The 17,961-nt window shown below is 39.4% G+C and overlaps 1 protein-coding gene across 3 annotated transcripts in view; it reads right to left on the reverse strand.

Annotated features, from left to right (window-relative positions):
* The window catches only part of lrrc7 (leucine rich repeat containing 7), a 247,808-nt gene that overhangs the window by 118,219 nt on the left and 111,628 nt on the right, over nt 1-17,961 (reverse strand). For all 3 annotated transcript variants that reach the window (XM_059983603.1, XM_059983601.1, XM_059983602.1), the window contains exons 9-10: nt 10,062-10,134; nt 5,324-5,453 (exon numbers count right to left, since the gene is read on the reverse strand). In XM_059983603.1, the coding sequence (XP_059839586.1) occupies nt 5,324-5,453; nt 10,062-10,134 (203 nt within the window). The remainder of the gene's footprint in view (nt 1-5,323; nt 5,454-10,061; nt 10,135-17,961) is intronic.

A 17,961-nucleotide genomic window follows, 5' to 3' on the forward strand; every position in this document is an offset into this window, starting at 1 on the left:
TCCTCATCTGTTCTAAAGGGGCATTCTAAAAGGGATGTTCAAAGGGATGTGCAGGAAGTGGATTCCTGTGCATCATTGCATTTATTTTACTAAGTGGTCATTGGTTTATGACATGCTGTTGAAGAAGCCTTAGAAAGTTGTTGCAATGCAATGTGCCGGATAGAGAGGGAGCCAATGCTTTAGGTTGCTTTGTGCAATTGGACGCACACTAATTCTGACAAGTGCACAATATTTAACAGTATTCCTGACTTGTTACATGTAAAGATAGTGGAAAGGTTTTTGAAAGAAACAAAATGATAATTGAATACAGAATTCCCAACCTTCAACCTTGTGTGACGTGTTCAGTTAGGACTGTCAAGAGAGCCTCAACCCTCCCCCCAAAAATGGATATTGATGGTAGGGAATGTGGAAAATTAACGGAGACAGTGACTAGCATGATAATAACCAAGTATCAATCTGTGTTGAATGCTCTCTTGTTTAGATGAGTGTTTATATTAATTGCTTCATGACTTGAGAAAATAGCAGACGAGGAACAGAGCAGAAAGTACAAAAATAGTGGTAGTGGGATTGTGAAAGGGGTAAGGCCACTGATGAAGCAGTTAAATGGTTGTCAGACTCGGAACAGCATTAATGTGCCAGGACAATGCCTTGGAACCAAGATGACTGGCCTACAAATAATTTTGAAAGATGCAAGCCAATAGAAAACTTACCCCTGGATTTCCAATAACTTCAATGTCAAATGTACCTTGATGCTGCCTTCTGTTAAACGCTACTTTGATATCACAATCACCCTTATGTCTACAATTCAGACCTTCTGCCCTTGTTTGGACTAACAATCCTCCATGCTGCCTACACAAGCATTGTGGAGCAGGTTATTGGTCAGTGTCACATGATAATGTAGCAAATGATACTTCCATCATTCTGTTAATGAATGAGAACAAAATAATGAAGCAATGGCTAACCTGAATGCATTTGTCCTAAATTTCATTGTGATATTGGTCTGTGGGCTTCTTTTCTCCCTGTGATGAAGTTCCTGACCTCCATTTAGCAACATGTTTGATTTGTTTTAAGATCTGGAGCATGTTACTTGGGAATTGAAGACCTAGATAATGTTGCAGAGATTTTGTAAGAAGACTTGAAGAAGCCATTACCTATGATTGAAGCTCCATGTAAAAAGTCATTGACCCTGAAAACTTGACCATGATGACAAGTATGACAAATGACTGCTGACACACTCAGAATTTACTCTCAGTGTTGGTTGAGGACATTACATGACTAGTCACGTATACATTTGAGAAAAACATCGTAACAACAGTCTGCAGCAAAAGACACAAAAGAGGTGCAGCAGCAACATGAGGGAGTGTGACATTAAGAGTGATCAGAGTATGATGCAATCTCAGCATTAAAAGGGCATTTTCTCAATACCTTTCTGATCATCAGCAAAGTGTTCCTATTTGGCTCACTATGTTTTCACAGCTGTTGTTTAACATTGGTTCCGATTGTGAATAAGCCTGAATATTTGAATTGCTGCAGGATGAAAAAAAATCAGGACAATTCCTTACGATTCTCGATTACCATCAGCATGACGACTTCCCAATCCTGACCTTGCCATTATAGATGTAGGGAGTCAAAGATAAAGAAAAGTGTTGTGGAAATCTCCTTTCGTTATTCTTTGGCATTTCAAATTCAAGTTTATTGTCGTTTAGTCATACACATGGATACTGCTATATGAGAGAGACAATGTTCTTCTGAACCGAGGTGCACAACACAGTACATGTACTGAACTCACACACAAAACACATAAACTAATATTGCCACAAATAATCTTACAGAAAATAAGGTGCATTTACAACACAAATTAAAATAATGCTACTGGCCCTTCATATGTGATTGGATCTGGGTGGTGGCAGGGAGTTCAGTAGTCTTACAGCCTGGGGGAGGAAGCTGTTGGCCATCCTAACAGCTCTTGTCCTAAAGCTATGGCATGGAGTCAAAGACATTGCTGGTCAGAGGGGAGGGATATTACAATGATAAGGACCCTGCGTACACAGCGTTACTAATAAGTATCTCTAATGGGTGGGAGAGTGACCACCCCAGGATCCCCTCAGCAGTACTTGCAATCGTTTGTAGGGACTTGCAGTCAGATGCCTTGCAATTCCCGTACCAGACAGTGATGCAGCTGGTCAGGACACTCTTGATGGTGCTCCTGTAAAAATTGGTTAAAATAGGAGGGAAGGAAGTGGAGGCAGAGGTGAGATTGTCCATTATGTGAACTCCCAGAGACTTGGTGCTCCTAACTCTCCCAATGGACAAGCTGTGTTTTAGCAGAGAGGAATGGTCAGCTTGTAGCTTCTTAAAGACCACAATCGTCTCTTTGATCTTGTCCATATTGACACTCAAGTTGTTGTGCTCTCTGTATGCCATCTCGTTGCCATTGTTGATGAAGCCAATCACTATTGCATCATCAGCAAACTTGATGATTTGGTTTGAACAGGATCTACAATGTTTCGGCAGCGGGCTGAGCACACCACCCTGAGGAGCTCTGGTGCTCAGTGTGATGGAACAAGAAATGTTGCTGTCAACATGAACTGACTCTGGCCTTTCTGCCAATAAGATTTTGTAAGAATTTACTATAAAATTGAACTAGTAGAAGCTGGGCTGGTGTAAGTAATACATAAAGTATGCAAAGAATATATGAGCTTAAATTCTAGATTTAGCATCATGGGAAGCATTCTCACAGTAACCAATCGGCATTCTACACAATCTATTTCTGTAAGACAATTCCCCCATTCAGGCAACAATTTAGACAAGACTTAAATAAAAAAGGTCAAGACTGAATGCACTATTCCAGCTATGGTCTTGCCAAAGGCTTATCCAGTTGCAAAAACATTTCCAAATTTCTTTCTATGCCCGAGTAAAAACATTGTATTTCCCTTCCTAATAACCGTTGTACCTGCTGCTAACTTTCTGAAAGAAGCTGCCAAGAACCCTCTGATAATGAACATTAAATCATCTCACACCTGTTTCATATTTCCTCCTGGGTCTCACTCACAATTTATTTTCTGCCTCTTTAACATCATTTCGTTATCAGAGAGCATAGAACAGTACAACACAGGAACAGGCCATTTGCCCCACAAAGTCTGTGGTGACCATATCGCCAAAGTAAACTAATCACATCTGCCTGTTCATCTATATCCCTCCATTCCCTGCCTGTTCATGTATCTGTTTAAGTGCTTTTTAAATATTGCTATTGCATCTGCAGTACGTTCTAGGCAACTACTATTATGCAAAAAAAAAATAGCCTTCCAAATCTATCCTAAGTACTTTCCTTCTCACCTTTAACCTATAGTATGTCCTCCAGTCTTAGCAATCCTATGCACCCTCTCCAAATGCTCCACATTCTTCCTGTAATACAGTGACTAGAACTTTGCTGGTTTCTAGAAGTATGCCTATAGCTCAGACCTATTAATCTTTGCAACTTTATAAGGTTTTGCTCTCAAAGCAATACCATGCTTCATTTCTTCAAATAATGAGGAAAGGTCACTTTAACCGAAAATGTTTTCTTGCTCAGTGGGATGTCTATTCATTGGGAATTATAAAATATATCTTTTCACCTTGGCTACGGTTTTATCGACTATCCTGGTTTCAAAATTCAACCCACTTGACCTTATACCCATGAAATTTCCTCTATTAAAGTTTAAGATTCTAGTTTTTGACTTTAAATTGTCACTCTTATTGTGAATGTAAAGTAAAATTGTAAATTGTTATCACTCTTCCCCAGAGAATTCTTTACCAAGAGATGGCTGATTAATCTTGTCATATAAGCTAATTTCAGATAGACTATTCAGTGATGGGATAACAATTTACAATGTACTCTATGATCTCACCTTCAAGACTACCTTTGCCATTTATATCTGAAATTAAAATCCCAGATGATTAATGTATTAGCCTTGTTACAAACCTCCAGTATAAGTTGCCTATTCAACAATGTTGTATACATTCTGTCTGTTCACCCAAATAACTGCACTTCTTCATACTCTGAGCCAAGATTCTTTCTCCCTAACAATGCTTTCCATTCTTCACATTTTTCTGCAATGTCATATGTACATTTACTTTGAAGACTTCGTCATCTTACAGAGATGTCTCTGTAGAGGCTATTAGATCAAGTCCTGTTCATCTATATATCTATATGCACTTATTCATCATTATTATTAACAGTAAATATCTTGTGCTTTCAGGTAATTAGCTCCTAATTTGATATTCACAATTCTTCCAGCCCTTCTTTGCTGCTGCACCATTAATTTTATACATTATGTCTTTTCCCTTGTGTATCTTACTCATACCGCTGCATTGCACTATTACTGTCCTTCCTTTCTACACTCCTACATTTCCCCACACTTAAAACAAACAGTTGGTGGGTGTGGTGGGGGTGAAGGTGGTTTAAGTCCATTATTGCAGCCCTAGTTATTCAATGTGACAGGACAATGATGAGCACCCACTCCAACAAAACAGTTCCCTCTTCCCCAGCACCAGAGTCAGTGCTCTTTGAATTGAAACAGCTCAACTAAAAATAAATATTATGAATATTCATAATTATAACTCAGTTACTTTTTTTATTTTTAAACTGCTGTAGAATATTGAATATGACTTAAGGACTTTTAAATGTATTGAAACACGGTAAATATTTGTCCATTGAATATTTTAGACCTTATTGTATCAGGAAGGAATAAATTACTAGAAGGCCATGTTTGGCTAATCTATATGCAATGAATAATTTACATTTATACTTTTTAAAGAGAAATGGTCGTGAAGAGTTAGGTTGTGTAGAACTTAACACTACTCAAGAGGATGCAGACTAGATAATACAAGATACAACATGAGCCTTTAAGACCTCATGTACAGCAGTAAGGAAGGAGGACTTGGAGGAAGGAGCAGTGGATGAAGTGATGGAATGGGGTGGTGCAAGGGTCCAAAGATCTTAGATACCATTTACAATAGGAGAAGCATTTGCAATAGGAAAGCGGCGCTTTGAAGTGTTAAGTGTCAACAAGTCTGATCAGCATCAAGTTATCAAAATCATCTTAAATATTTCAGGAATAATGGATGACTAATTGCAGGTTGTAGGCACATAATTTCTGAAGTAGTTCCTAATTAGTGACAGGAAAGTTAAAGGAGAAAATATTTGTCCTGATTTAGCACACCTTTCACCGAAGCTGCAATTTGACAAGTAATTTACTTGTGGTTTTCATATTTTTGATGAGGGAACTTATGTCTAATTTAAATTATTATTAAAATCACATGGTTATACCAAAGGCCACCTCACCTCTCTGGGCAATTCTACCAGGAAGTTCTCATCAGCTGCAAAGGTTCGGAGGCTGTGCAAGTATCCAATAGTGTGGGGAAGTGTCTCAAGTTCATTACAGCTGCAGTCAAACTCCTCCAAAACAGAAAGACTGGTAAAGAGAGGAAAGCATAGTTAATCTACTTCTGAAATCCATTGTGACTTCAGAATCTAAATTATTAAAACATTAATAAATTATGGTCTCTATTTTTGGCAAAATAGCTAATCTAGGTGCAAATTGAAAATTATCAAGTTTCTGCTTACATATATTGCATTTTGTCAAATATAAACTTTGTTATGGATAAATGCAATTAGAAGTTCTTTTAAATATATCAGGGACAATTTTTCAGGTTTTAACAGTTCAATTTAATTAATAGAGCTGAAAATAGCTTAGCACAAAAATATCATTTTTGATTACAATATCTAATATTTTAAGTGATTTTAAATAACCAAAAAAAAGTCACTAAACTTTGCAGAGGCATCCATTTATTGAATGATGTCATCGGGGCTGAAAATAGACACGTCTTCCTGCTGAAACCAGAAACAGGCCCTTCTGCCACTTATCCGATTACATTAATCCTATTTTATTTTTGATACAATTTCGAATATTTGTATCATAGTCAACTTCTTCATAAGTTAAGAAACTTGTATCATGAAACTTTTAAAACTACAAATCCCCTAATGTCCAAAGGAACCAGCTTAAACTTTAAAATGGACATGAATCATTCAAATTATAATTATAAGGAACCCCTGAAGGTAATTAATTTGATTTGCAAGCATCATTAATATTGTGGTTGCTGCCTGCTTGTAATTTGTTTTGGATTTTATTCACCTACACTTGCTTGAAATTCCATAATGTTTTGTATTGGCTTGACAGATTTCAGAAGCAAAGAGGATGAGTACAGCATAGTAGAAATCCTATCCTTCTGCTATACAATGGGATTTGTCTCACTAAAATTTAAGTCAATGTTCAATTTATTTCCACATCATTTGGGGATCAAATCTGAAAATCTAAGATCTACATGAATAGCAATTTATGCCATATCCTTAAACATTGATATTACGTAACTGAGCTGGAACACTGGAGTCAAGTGATTATACTTGAGACTATTCTCCATAAGACATTGGAGTAGGATTAGGCCATTTGGCCCATTTAGTCTGCTCCACCATTTCATAATGGGTGATCCATTACCCTCTCAACTCCATTCTCCTTCCTTCTCCCCATATCCTCTTACACCCTAACTAACCAAGAGTAGATCAAACTCTACCTTCAATACATGGAGTGACCTGGTCTCCACAGCTGCCTGTGCCAAATAATTCCACAAAGTCACTATCCTCTGGCTACAGAAATTCCTCATCCCTGTTCTAAATGAATAATTTTGAGACTGTGCCCTCTGGTCCTAGACTCCTCCACCAAAGGAGACATCCTCTTCACAATCACTCCATAAAGGACTTTCAACATTCGATAGGTTTCAATGAGGTTCCCCCTCATTCTTCTAAATTCCAGCACATACAGACCCAGAGCCTTCATATGAGAACTCTTTCATTCCCATGAACCTCCTTTGAATCCTCTCCAATGTCAGCACATCCTTTCTTAAATAAAGGGCTCAAAATTGCTCACAATACTCCACGTGAGGCCTCACTAGTGCCTGGTGCAGCATCAGCATTACATCTTTACTTTTATATTCTATCCTCTTGTAATGAATTTTTCATTGCAGTTGCCTTCCTCACCACCAACTCAATCTGCAAATTAACCTTTAGGGAATCCCCTTTTAGAAAATAGTCCATGTTTTTATTCCTTCTACCAAAGTGCATGACCATACACTTCCCTAGACTACATTTCATCTACCACCTCTTTGCCCATTCTCCTAATTTGTCTAAGTCCTGTTGCAATCCTTGCTTTTATATTCTAGTCCTCTTGAAATGAATGCTAACATTGCATTTGTGTTCCTCACCACCAACTCAACCTGCAAATAAACCTTTAGGGTATTCTGCACAAGGACTCCCAGGTCCCTTTGCATCTCAGATTTTTGGATTTTCTCCCCATTTAAAAAATAGTTTGCTTATTTATTTCTTCTACCAAATTGTATGACCATGCATTTTCCAACATTGTATTTCGGTTGCCAATTTCTTGTCCATTTTCCTAATCTGTCTAAATCCTATTCAGCCTTCCCGTTTCCTCAACACTACCTGCCCCTCCACCAATCTTCATTTCATCTCAAACTTGGTCATAAAGCCATCAATTCTGTCATCCAAATCATTGACATATGACATAAAAAGCAGTCCCAAATCACGGAACACCACAAGTCACTAGCAGCCGATCTACAAAGGATCCTTTTATTCCCTCTCTTTGCCTCCTGCCAATCAGCCAATCCTCTATCCATGCTAGTATCTTTCCTGTAATATCATGGGCTCATATCTTTTTTAGCAGCATCATGTACTGCACCTTGTGAACGACCTTTTGAAAATCCAATTGCACAAAATACACTGATTCTCCTTTGTCTATCCGGCCGGTTATTTTTTCAAATGAATTCTAATAGATTTATCAAACAAGATTTTCTCTTAAAGAAGCCATGCTGACTTTGGCCTATTTTGTCATGTGCATCCAAGTACCATGAAAACTCATCCTTAACAATCAGTTCCAACATCTTGCCAGCCACTGAAGTTAGGCTAACTGGCCTATAATTTCTGTTCTTCTGCCCTCCTCCCTTCTTTAAGAGTGAAGTGAGATTTCAAATTTTCCAGTCCTCTGGGACCATGCCAGAATCTATTGATTCATGAAAAATCAACACAATTGCTTCAGCTACCATCTCCTTAGTAATAGCAACTGCACTCACTTCTGCTCCTTAATACTCTTGAACTTCTGGTATACTTAGGGTTTACCACAGTGAGGACTGATGCAAAACACTTATTTAGTTTGCTCATCATTTCCTTGTCTCCTGCCACCACATTATCTTTCTAGCGTCATCTTCTAGCAGTCCAATATCTACTCTCACCTCTCTTTTACTCTTCATAGATCTGAAAAAAGTGTTATCATTTTTGATATTATTGGCTAGCTTACTTCCATATTTCATCTTTCCCCCTTATGTTTTTTAGTTGCCTTTTGTTGATTATTAACATTTCCCAATCCACTAACTTCCCACTGTTATTTGCTCTATTACATGCCCTTTCTTTTGATTTTATGTTGGCTTTGACTTCCCTTGTTAGCCATGCTTTTAGAATATTTTCTCTTCTTCGGGATGTATCTATCCAGCACTTTCCAAATTGCTCCCAGAAACTCCAGCCATTTCTGCTCTGACTGCTAGTGTTCCCTTCCAATACATTTTGACCAGTTCCTCTTTCAAGCCTCTGTAATTCCCTTTACTCCATTACAATACTGATACATCTGACTTTAGCTTCTCTCTCTCACGCTGCAGGGTGAATTCTATCATAGTATAATCACTACCTCCTAAGGGTTCCTTTACTTTAGGCTCCCTATTCATATGCAGTTATTACACAACACCCAATCCATAATTGCTGATCCCCTCGTGGGCTCAATGACAAGCAGCTTCAAAAAGCCATCTTGGAGGCATTTAATAAAGTCTCTCTCTCCTGGGATCCAGCATCCTTATTGAAAACCCCATTACTAATGTATCACTGTATTTTTGACATGTTCCGTTTGTCACCAGGCTGTAATTTGTAGACCACATCTTGGCTACCATTCGGAGCCCTGTAAATAACTCTCACCAGGGTCTTCTTACCCTTGCAGTTTCTTAACCCTACCCACAAGAATTCTACATCTTCTGATCCTATGTTAGCTCTTTCTAAAGAAATGGTTTCATTTCTTTTTCCCAGAAGAGCCACTCTTTCTCTTCTGCCTACCTCCCTGTCCTTTTGATAGATTATGTATCTTGGATATTAAGCAGCCAACTACAATTGTCTTTCAGCCATGACTCTGTGATACCTGCAACATCATACCTGCCAATCTCTAACTGTGTTACAATATCATCTACCTTTTCTTGTATACTGTATACATTCAAATATGACACCTTCAGTCCTGTACTTGTCACCATTTTCAATTTCGTCCTCCTCTTACACCGCAAACGATCCCACTAACTGCTATTTTGCCCTATCATCTGCCTGCCCTTAACAATAGTCTCACTATACACTACCTCTGCTTGTAAACCAACGTTCCTATAATCAGCTCTATCAGTCTGGTTCCCGTCCTGATGCCAAATTAGATTAAACTTTCCTCAACAGTTCTAGCAAGCCTGCCTCCAAGGATATTGGCTCCCCTCAGGTTCAAGTGCAGCCTGTCCCTTTTGTACAGGTCATACCTCCCCCAGAAGAGATCCTAATGACCAAAACATTGGAAGCCCTGCCCTCTACACCAGTTCCTCAGTCACGCAGTTGTCTGTCAAATCATCTGATTCTTCCCCTCACTGGTGAGTACACAGTCAGCAATCCAGAGATTGTTACTATGGAGGTCCTGCTCTTCAGCTTCTACCTAGCCTCCCTATATTTTCTCCCTATGACCTCCTCTCTTTTATTTCCAGTATGTGCCAAGACATCTGTCTGCTCACTCTCCCCTTCAGAATATCATGGACATGATTCTCAATAATTAATCATTGACATTTATATTATTGATATTAATTATAGATCATAAATAATAAAAGATGAACACAGTGAGAATTCACAGAATATTTGGCTTTAGGGCACCACAACAAAGCCTGCTACTTACCCTCCAATTGTGTTGGGCAAAACATTTAGCTGGTTGTCATCGACCTTCAGTGTTGTTAGTTTTTTCAATAATCCTTACAAGTAGAAAAAGTGAGAATTCAATATTCCATAAAAGGCAATCAAGTGCATAACCAATTAAGTCCATAGAATATGTACCTAATAAGGTTGGGCAATATAATATTAATACATTGATTTTTGTTCTACAATAGCCATGCATTCTAATCCATTGATCAATGCTATTTAAAATAAAACATCAAATAAATCCTTTGATGGTCTCCTCAAAATTGGGAAAAACATGAATGTTCAACTTATACTGAGAAGTTAACCTGACCTTTTCAGACTAGTCTTGGTTCATCATGCTATTCAATTACAATTTTAATCAAAGTGCCCATGTTCATTTTGAGCATGGAACACTTGATCAGGTTGATGCTTCTCTACCAAGATATACAGTAGCATTGCTGTGGGTGCATATATTGACTGTTCTTTACTGAGACAACCAGAGGAAGCCTATGTAGATAAGGGCATTGGGATTCACAACCACACCAAAAGAATGAAGTTGAGCAAAGAGGCAATGTGCTCTGCACACAAAGGCTCCTCAATCAGTGATGAAAAGATGAAAACTAGACAGTCAAAAATTACGACCAGAATTGTTTCCCCCCCAGCAGCTATGCAACATAAAATGAAATTCTATTTCAACAAAACTCAAAACATTTATCACATATCCAGACACAACATCTGAACTATTATAATCATTTCACTGTAGGCCTTTGGCATTAATAGTCTCCTTTATCCTGCAAGATGAAGTGACTTGTAACAGAAAATTGTCCCAATTAACTGGAGGGGAACACTTCACATCTCAAAGCTTCATGAGGCTGAAAAGCAGCTTCATCTTCACTATAATCATTGGGTGCAGTTCCAAAAGAAAAAGAGACTGTCACAGAATATTAAACAGTCCTTTGAGGATGCAGTGAACAAGGTGGCTAGAGAATGGATACCCAAAAGACAATTGATAATATGTAAAATGAATGCTTACTGCATGATTAGGAGCTGATAGTGTTGGTTGAGGCAGATACAGAATTAACTAACCAACAAAAAATACAGAACAGAGATAAATGGGATCTATTTACAGTATATAGGTCAGCCATATAAGACCTTAGTTAGACCCCAGTTGGAGTACTGAGTTCAGTTCCGGCCACCTCATACAGGAAGGATGTGGATACTATAGAGAGAGTGCAGAGGAGATTTACAACGATGTTGCCTGAATTGGAGAGCATGCCTTATGAGAATAGGTTGAGTGAACTTAGTGATGGAGGATGAGAGGTGACCTGATAGAGGCGTATAAGGCGATGAGAGGCATTGATCTTCCCCCCCCCCCCCCCCCCGCAGAAGTTTTCCTCCCCAGGGCTGAAATGGCTAACATGAGGGGGCATAGTTTTAAGGTGCTTGGAAGTAGGCACAAGGAGACATCAGAGGTAAATTTTTCACACAGTGAGTGGTGGATGCGCAGAATGTACTACCAGCAAAGGTGGTAGAGGCAGGTACAACAGGGTCTTTTAAGAGACTCTTAGATAGGTACATGAAGCTTAGAAAAATAGAGGCTATGCAGTAGGGAAATTCTAGTTAGCTGCTAGAGTAGGTTACATGGTCAGCACAACATTGTGGGCTGAAGGGCCTTTAATGTGCTGTAAATTTCTATGTTTCAATGTATCATGTTAGCAAGTAGTTGCCAGTGTGATGCCACAGAAATTGAAGTTGTGAGCTTCAATTATTTACAATGACATAACTGTTCTAGATGAATGGGCCTATTGAATTGTCATTTGATCTTATGATGATGCAATGACAGATGTTTCATTTTTAAGAGGTGATAAAAACTCTGTAGAGGGATAATATGTTAAGTAAATGAGAAAAAATGGCAAAACGAGATTCTCCATTTGATATGAAGGAAAGGAAAGTGACAGGATAAATGCAGAGAGGATATTTCCCATGTGGGAATTCTGAAATTAAGGCACGTAATCCATAATAAAATATAACTATTCTTCCAGAGGTTTGTGTCAAAGAGTTATAAAGAAATACAGGCTATCTGGCTCAATGACTCCATGCTGATGACAGTGACTCCTGTTCTCCTCCCCACCCTCAGGTAGTCCCAATTTCCTGCATTTTGCCCACATTCCTCTAAACCCCGCCCCTCTATTTACCTACCCGAGGGTTTCTTAAATGACACTATTGTACCTGCCTCAATCATTTCCTCAGGCAGCTCATTCCATCGACTCACCACCTTCTGTGTGAAAAGTTGCCCCTCAGGTCCTTTTATATCTCTGCCCTCTCTTCCTCAACCAATGCCCTACCCAATAGGGAAGACTGTTACCACCCACTTTATTTTTGCCACACACAGTTTTAAACATGTTTATATTGTTGCCCCTCATTTCCCCTATGTTCCAAGGAATAAAGAACTAGCCTGGACAACCTCTCCCAATAACTCAGGCCTTCCAATCCCAGAAACATCCTCATAAAGCTTCTCTGCTCTCTTAGGAGTTTAAACACATCTTTTCTGTAATAGGTTGACAAAACTGTACACAATACTCCAAGTGTGGCCTCATTAACAACTTGTACAACTGCAACCTAATGTCCTAACTCTCAACAGCAACCCTTGTGGAACACTGCTAGTCATTGGCAGCTAACCGAAAAAGGACCCCTTTATTCCCACTCTTGCATCCTGCGAATCAGCCATTCTTTGATCCATGCCAGTACCTTTCCCGTAATACCAGCAGCCTCACGTGCAACACCTTGTCAAAGGCCTTCTGAAAATCCATAGAAATGACTTTGACTGACTCTCCTTTGTCTATCCTGCATATTATTTCCTCAAAGAATTCCAACAGATTTGTCCTTTTAAGGAAACGACCCTGACCCTGGCCTATTTTATAATGTGCTTCCAAGTAATCCAAAACCTCATCCTTAATAACAGACTCCATCTTTCCAACTAACCTTCTGTCTCACTCCTCTGTTAAAGAGTAGAGTGACATTTGCAATTTTCTAGCCCTCAGGAACTATTCCAGAATCTAGTGATTATTGAAATATCATTTCTAATGCCTCCACAATCTCTTCAGCTACCTCTTTCAGAACCCTGGGGTATAGTCTATCTGGTCCAGGCAACTTAATTATCTTCAGAATTTTCAGCTTCCCAAATACCTTCTTCTTAGAAATAGGAATGACATTCACCTCGGCCCCTGACCTCTAGCATTTTCTGACATTCTGCTAATGCTTTCCACAGTGATGAGAAATGGAAAATACTTTTTTGGTTCGTCAGTCATTTCTTTGTCCTCCATTACTAACTCTCCAGCATTATTTTCCAGTGGTCTGATATCGACTCTCATCTCTCTTTTACTCCTTATATATCTGAAAAAATGTTTTGTCTGCTCTTTTATATTATTGGCAAGCTTCCCTTTGTATTTCATCTTTTCTATCTTTATGGCTTTTTTTTTTAGGTCTTTTGTGGCTCTTATCTGTACTAATATCTGTTTCCTAAACCTCAGCCGACTTCCCTAAATATCTCACCCTAAACCTATGCTCCCTAGCTTTGCACTGCTCCAATTCTGATGCTAATGATAAAGCAAACACTTCTGCAAGGGCCTCTGAAATTTTTTCTCTAACTATCCTCTCCACCATTGAGCATATCTACACAGAGCGCTATCCCAAGAAGCAACATCCAAGATCAGGGACCTCCACCACCCAGGTCATGCTCTCTTCTTACTGCTACCATCAGGAAGAAGGCACAGTTATTACCCTTCAACTATTAGGCTCTTGAACCAGTGGAACAACTTCACTCAACTTCATGTGCCCCGTCACTGAAATGTTTCCAAAACCAATGGACTCACTTTCAAGGACTCTTCATCTGATGTTCTTGATATTTATTGTTTGTTTATAATTACTATTTTCTTCTGTATTTGCACAGTTTGCTGTCTTTTGTACATTTTGTGGTTGTCCATCATGTTGGTAGTGTCTTTCATTGATTCTATTGTGGTCTTGGATTTACTGAGTATGCCTGCCGGTAAACAAATCTCACTGTTGCATGTGGTGACATACATGTACTTTGACAATAAATTCACCTTGAACTTTAAACGAATTCTGAGGATGGCCTCGATCAGGACCTGGGGATTTACCCCCTTTAATGTGCTGTAAGGCTGCAAATACCTCCTCCCTGGTAATATGAATTTTCTCCAAAACATCACCACTTGTTTTCCTTATCTCATGAGCAACCATGATCTTTCTCCTCAGTAGACATCAAGGAGAAATATTCATCAAAAATCCTATCCATCTCCTGCAGCTCAAGACATGGACAACCCAGCTGATCTCTAAGGGGACCTACTCCCACTTTAGGCATCCTTTTACTCTTAATGCATCTACAGAACCTCTTGATATTTTCCTTAAACTTACCTACCAGGTCCAAACGATATCCTCTCTTTGCCCTTCTGACTTTCTTCTTGAGTGAATTCTTAATTATTTTATAGTCATCAAGGGATTCACTCATCCCTGACTACTTCCTTCTTTTCCTCAACAGAGCCTAAATATCTGTCAGTCTGCTTTTTCTAAACATGCCAGACTTACTCTTCACCCTCAAAGGAATATGCTGCCTGGACTCTCAATATCATACTGTTAAGCATCTCCCACATGCCATACATTCCTTTCCCTTCAAGCAGGCTTATCCAATTGAACTCTGCTAAATTCTGCTTAAATCTCCCTGCTCCAGTTTAGCGCTTTAACCTGTGGTCTTGTCCTAGCTTTTTCCATTACTGTCCTAAAACTAATAAATTATGGTCACTAGAGTGGAAGTGCTCCCTGACTTGCCCTGCCTCGCTCGCCTAGGAAGAGTATTGCATCTTCCTGAGTTGGGCCCTCTGGCATTGGAGAGGGTTCAGAGGAAGTTCACAAGGATGATTCCAGGAATGAAAGGGTTATCATATGAGGAACGTTTGATGGTTCTAGTCCTGTTCTTGCTAGAAGAATGTGGGAAGGGCGGGGTTGCCTACGAGATAGCTTTTTAGAGTAGCTTGTGCTGGAACCTACCATGGGAAAGGCTCATTGGGTGTTGTGTAATAACTCAGATCTTATTAGAGAGCTTAACGTAAAGGAACCCTCAAGAGGCAGTGATCATAATTTATCATTTATCATGATTTAGATAATGTAATTCATGGCTTTGTGGCAAAGTTTGTGGATGATATGAAGATAGGTGGAGAGGTAGGTAGTTCTGAGGAAGCAAAGTGATTGCAGCAGGACTTAGATAAATTGGAAGAAAGGGCAAAAAAGTGACAGATGGAATACCATGTTGGGAAATGTATGATGATGCATTTCAATAAAAGGAACGAGAATGCAGACAATTATCTAAAAGGAGAGAAAATTCAAACATCAGATGTTCAGAGGGACTTGGAAATCCCTGTACAAGACTCCCAGAAGGTTATTTTTAGGTTGAGTCTGTGGTAAAGAAGGCAAGTGCAATGTTGGCATTTACTTGAAGGAGAATAGAACATAAAAACAAAGAGATAATGCTGAGGCTTTATCAGACACTAGCTGAGTCATACTTGGAGTGCTGTTAACACCTCAGGGCCCCATATCTCAGAAAGGATGTGTTGTCATTGGAGAGAGTCCAGAGGAGGTTCACAAGGATGATTTCAGGAATGTAAGGAGTTAGCATCTGAGGGGCATTTGGCAGCTTTGGGCCTGTACTCACTGGAATTTAGAAGAATGCAGGGGGATCTCATTGACACCTACCGAATGGTGAAAGGACTCAATAGGGTGGATGCAATGAGAAGGTTTCCTATGGAGGGGTATCCAGAACTAGAGAACACAGCCTCAAAATTGAGGGGTGACCTTTTAGAACAAAGGTAAGGAGGAATTTTTTTTTAGCCAGAATAGTGAATCTGCAAAATGCTCTGCCACAGACTGCAGTGGAGGCTAAGTCCATGGGTATATTTAAAGCAGAAGTTTATAATTTCCTGATTAGTCAGGGCATCAAAGGATATGGCAAGAAGGCAAGTGTATGAGATTGAGTGGGATCTGGGATCAGCCATAATAGAATGGTAGACTCAATGGGCTGAATGGCCTAATTGTCCCCCTATGTCTTATGGTTTTATGGATCTCATTGAAATCTTTCGAATGTTGAAAGGCCTAGACAGATCAGTCTTGGGTTCCTTATCTAAGAAGGGAAGTCAAAGTTAATGGAAAAGTAAAAAAGAGGGCATACAACAAAGCAAAATGTAGCAGAAGATAGATGATTGGGAAGCTTTTAAAAACATTCAGAAAGCAACTAAAAGAATTAGTCCTATCTTGTTCTGTGTCATCAAGTACTCCATTAGGAGAGAAAAGATGAAAGCAAGCTCGCAAACAATATCAAGGTGGAAGGCAGCAGAATGGAAATTATTGACTAGTTAGCCTGACCTCAATGGTTACACAGATAGATAGATACTTTATTGATCCCAAAGGAAACCAAAGTATTGCAGTAGCATTACAAGTGCACAAAATTACAAATATTAGAAGAGAAGAACGAATAAAAAATAAGTTACCTCGAACAGTCTAAGATGAAGGGGTCATCACTTCCCCAGCTATAGGTTGAATCATTATAGAGCTGAATAGCTGAGGATAAGAATGATCTCATATCATGCTCTTTGGAGCAGCACAGCTGTTTTGGTTTCTTACTAAAAGTGCTCCTCTCTTCAGCCAAGTTGGCATGCAGAGGGTAAGAAACATTGTCCAGAATAGCCAGGATTTCCCGGAGGGTCCTTTCTTCTACCATTGCATCCAATGTGTCCAATTTGACTCCTCTAACAGAGCCAGCCTCTCTAAACAGTTTATTGAGCCTATTGGCATCACCTGTGTTGACGCCATTGCCTCAGCAAACCACCCATACAAGATTGTACTGGCAAAAACAGACGAGTTGAACATTTGAAGGAGAGACCTGCCTACTCCAAAGGACCTCAGTCTCCTCAGGAAGTAGAGGCAACTCTGGCCCTTCTTGTAAACAGCCTCTGTGTTGGTGCTCCACTCAAGTCTGTCATCCAAGTGCTCCCCCAGGTACTTGTTGGTCCTCACCACATTCATGTCCTCACCCTCAATAGTAACAGGGAGCTATGCAGCTTAGTCTTCCTAAAGATGTTGAAGTCAATTGTTAACGATGAGGTTATGGAGTATTTGACACAGGACAAGATAGGACAAAGTCCACATGGTTTCCTTAAGAGAAAATCTTGCCCGACAAACCTGTTGGAATTCTTTGAGGGGATGACACGTAGGACAGATAAAGGGGATGCAGTGGATGTTGCATATTTGGATTTTCAGAAAGCCTTTGGCAAGTTGAAACACATGAGGCTCCTTACCAAGTTGAGAGCCCATGGTATTACAGGATAGTTATAAGTATGGTTAGAGCATTGGCTGATTGGTAGGAGGCCGTGAGTGGGAATGAAAGGATCCTTTTCTGTTGGGACTGCTTCTTTTTATGCTGTACATCAATGACTTAGATGATGGATAGATGGGCTTTTTTGCCAAGTTTGCAGATGATATGAATATTGGTGGAGGGACAGAGTGTTAAAGAAAAAGGAAGGCTGCATTAGGACTTAGACAAATTAAGAGAATGGGCAAGAAAATAGCAAATGAAATACAATAGTGAAAGATGCACAGTCAGGCACTTTGGTAGAAGAAATCAATGCTCAGACTATTTTCTAAACAGGCAGAAAATCCAAAAATCTGAAATGCAAAGGGTCCTTGTGCAGAACACTCTAAAAGGTAACTTGCAGGTAGAGTCAGTGGCGAGGAAGGCAAATGTAATGTTAACATTCATTTCAAGAGGTCTAGAATATAAGAGCAGGGATGTGATGCTGAGGCTTTATAAGATATCGGTGAGGACTCACCTTAAGTAT

The sequence above is a fragment of the Hypanus sabinus genome, chromosome 11 (assembly GCF_030144855.1).
Source record: "Hypanus sabinus isolate sHypSab1 chromosome 11, sHypSab1.hap1, whole genome shotgun sequence".
Classification (NCBI taxonomy): Eukaryota; Metazoa; Chordata; class Chondrichthyes; order Myliobatiformes; family Dasyatidae; genus Hypanus; species Hypanus sabinus.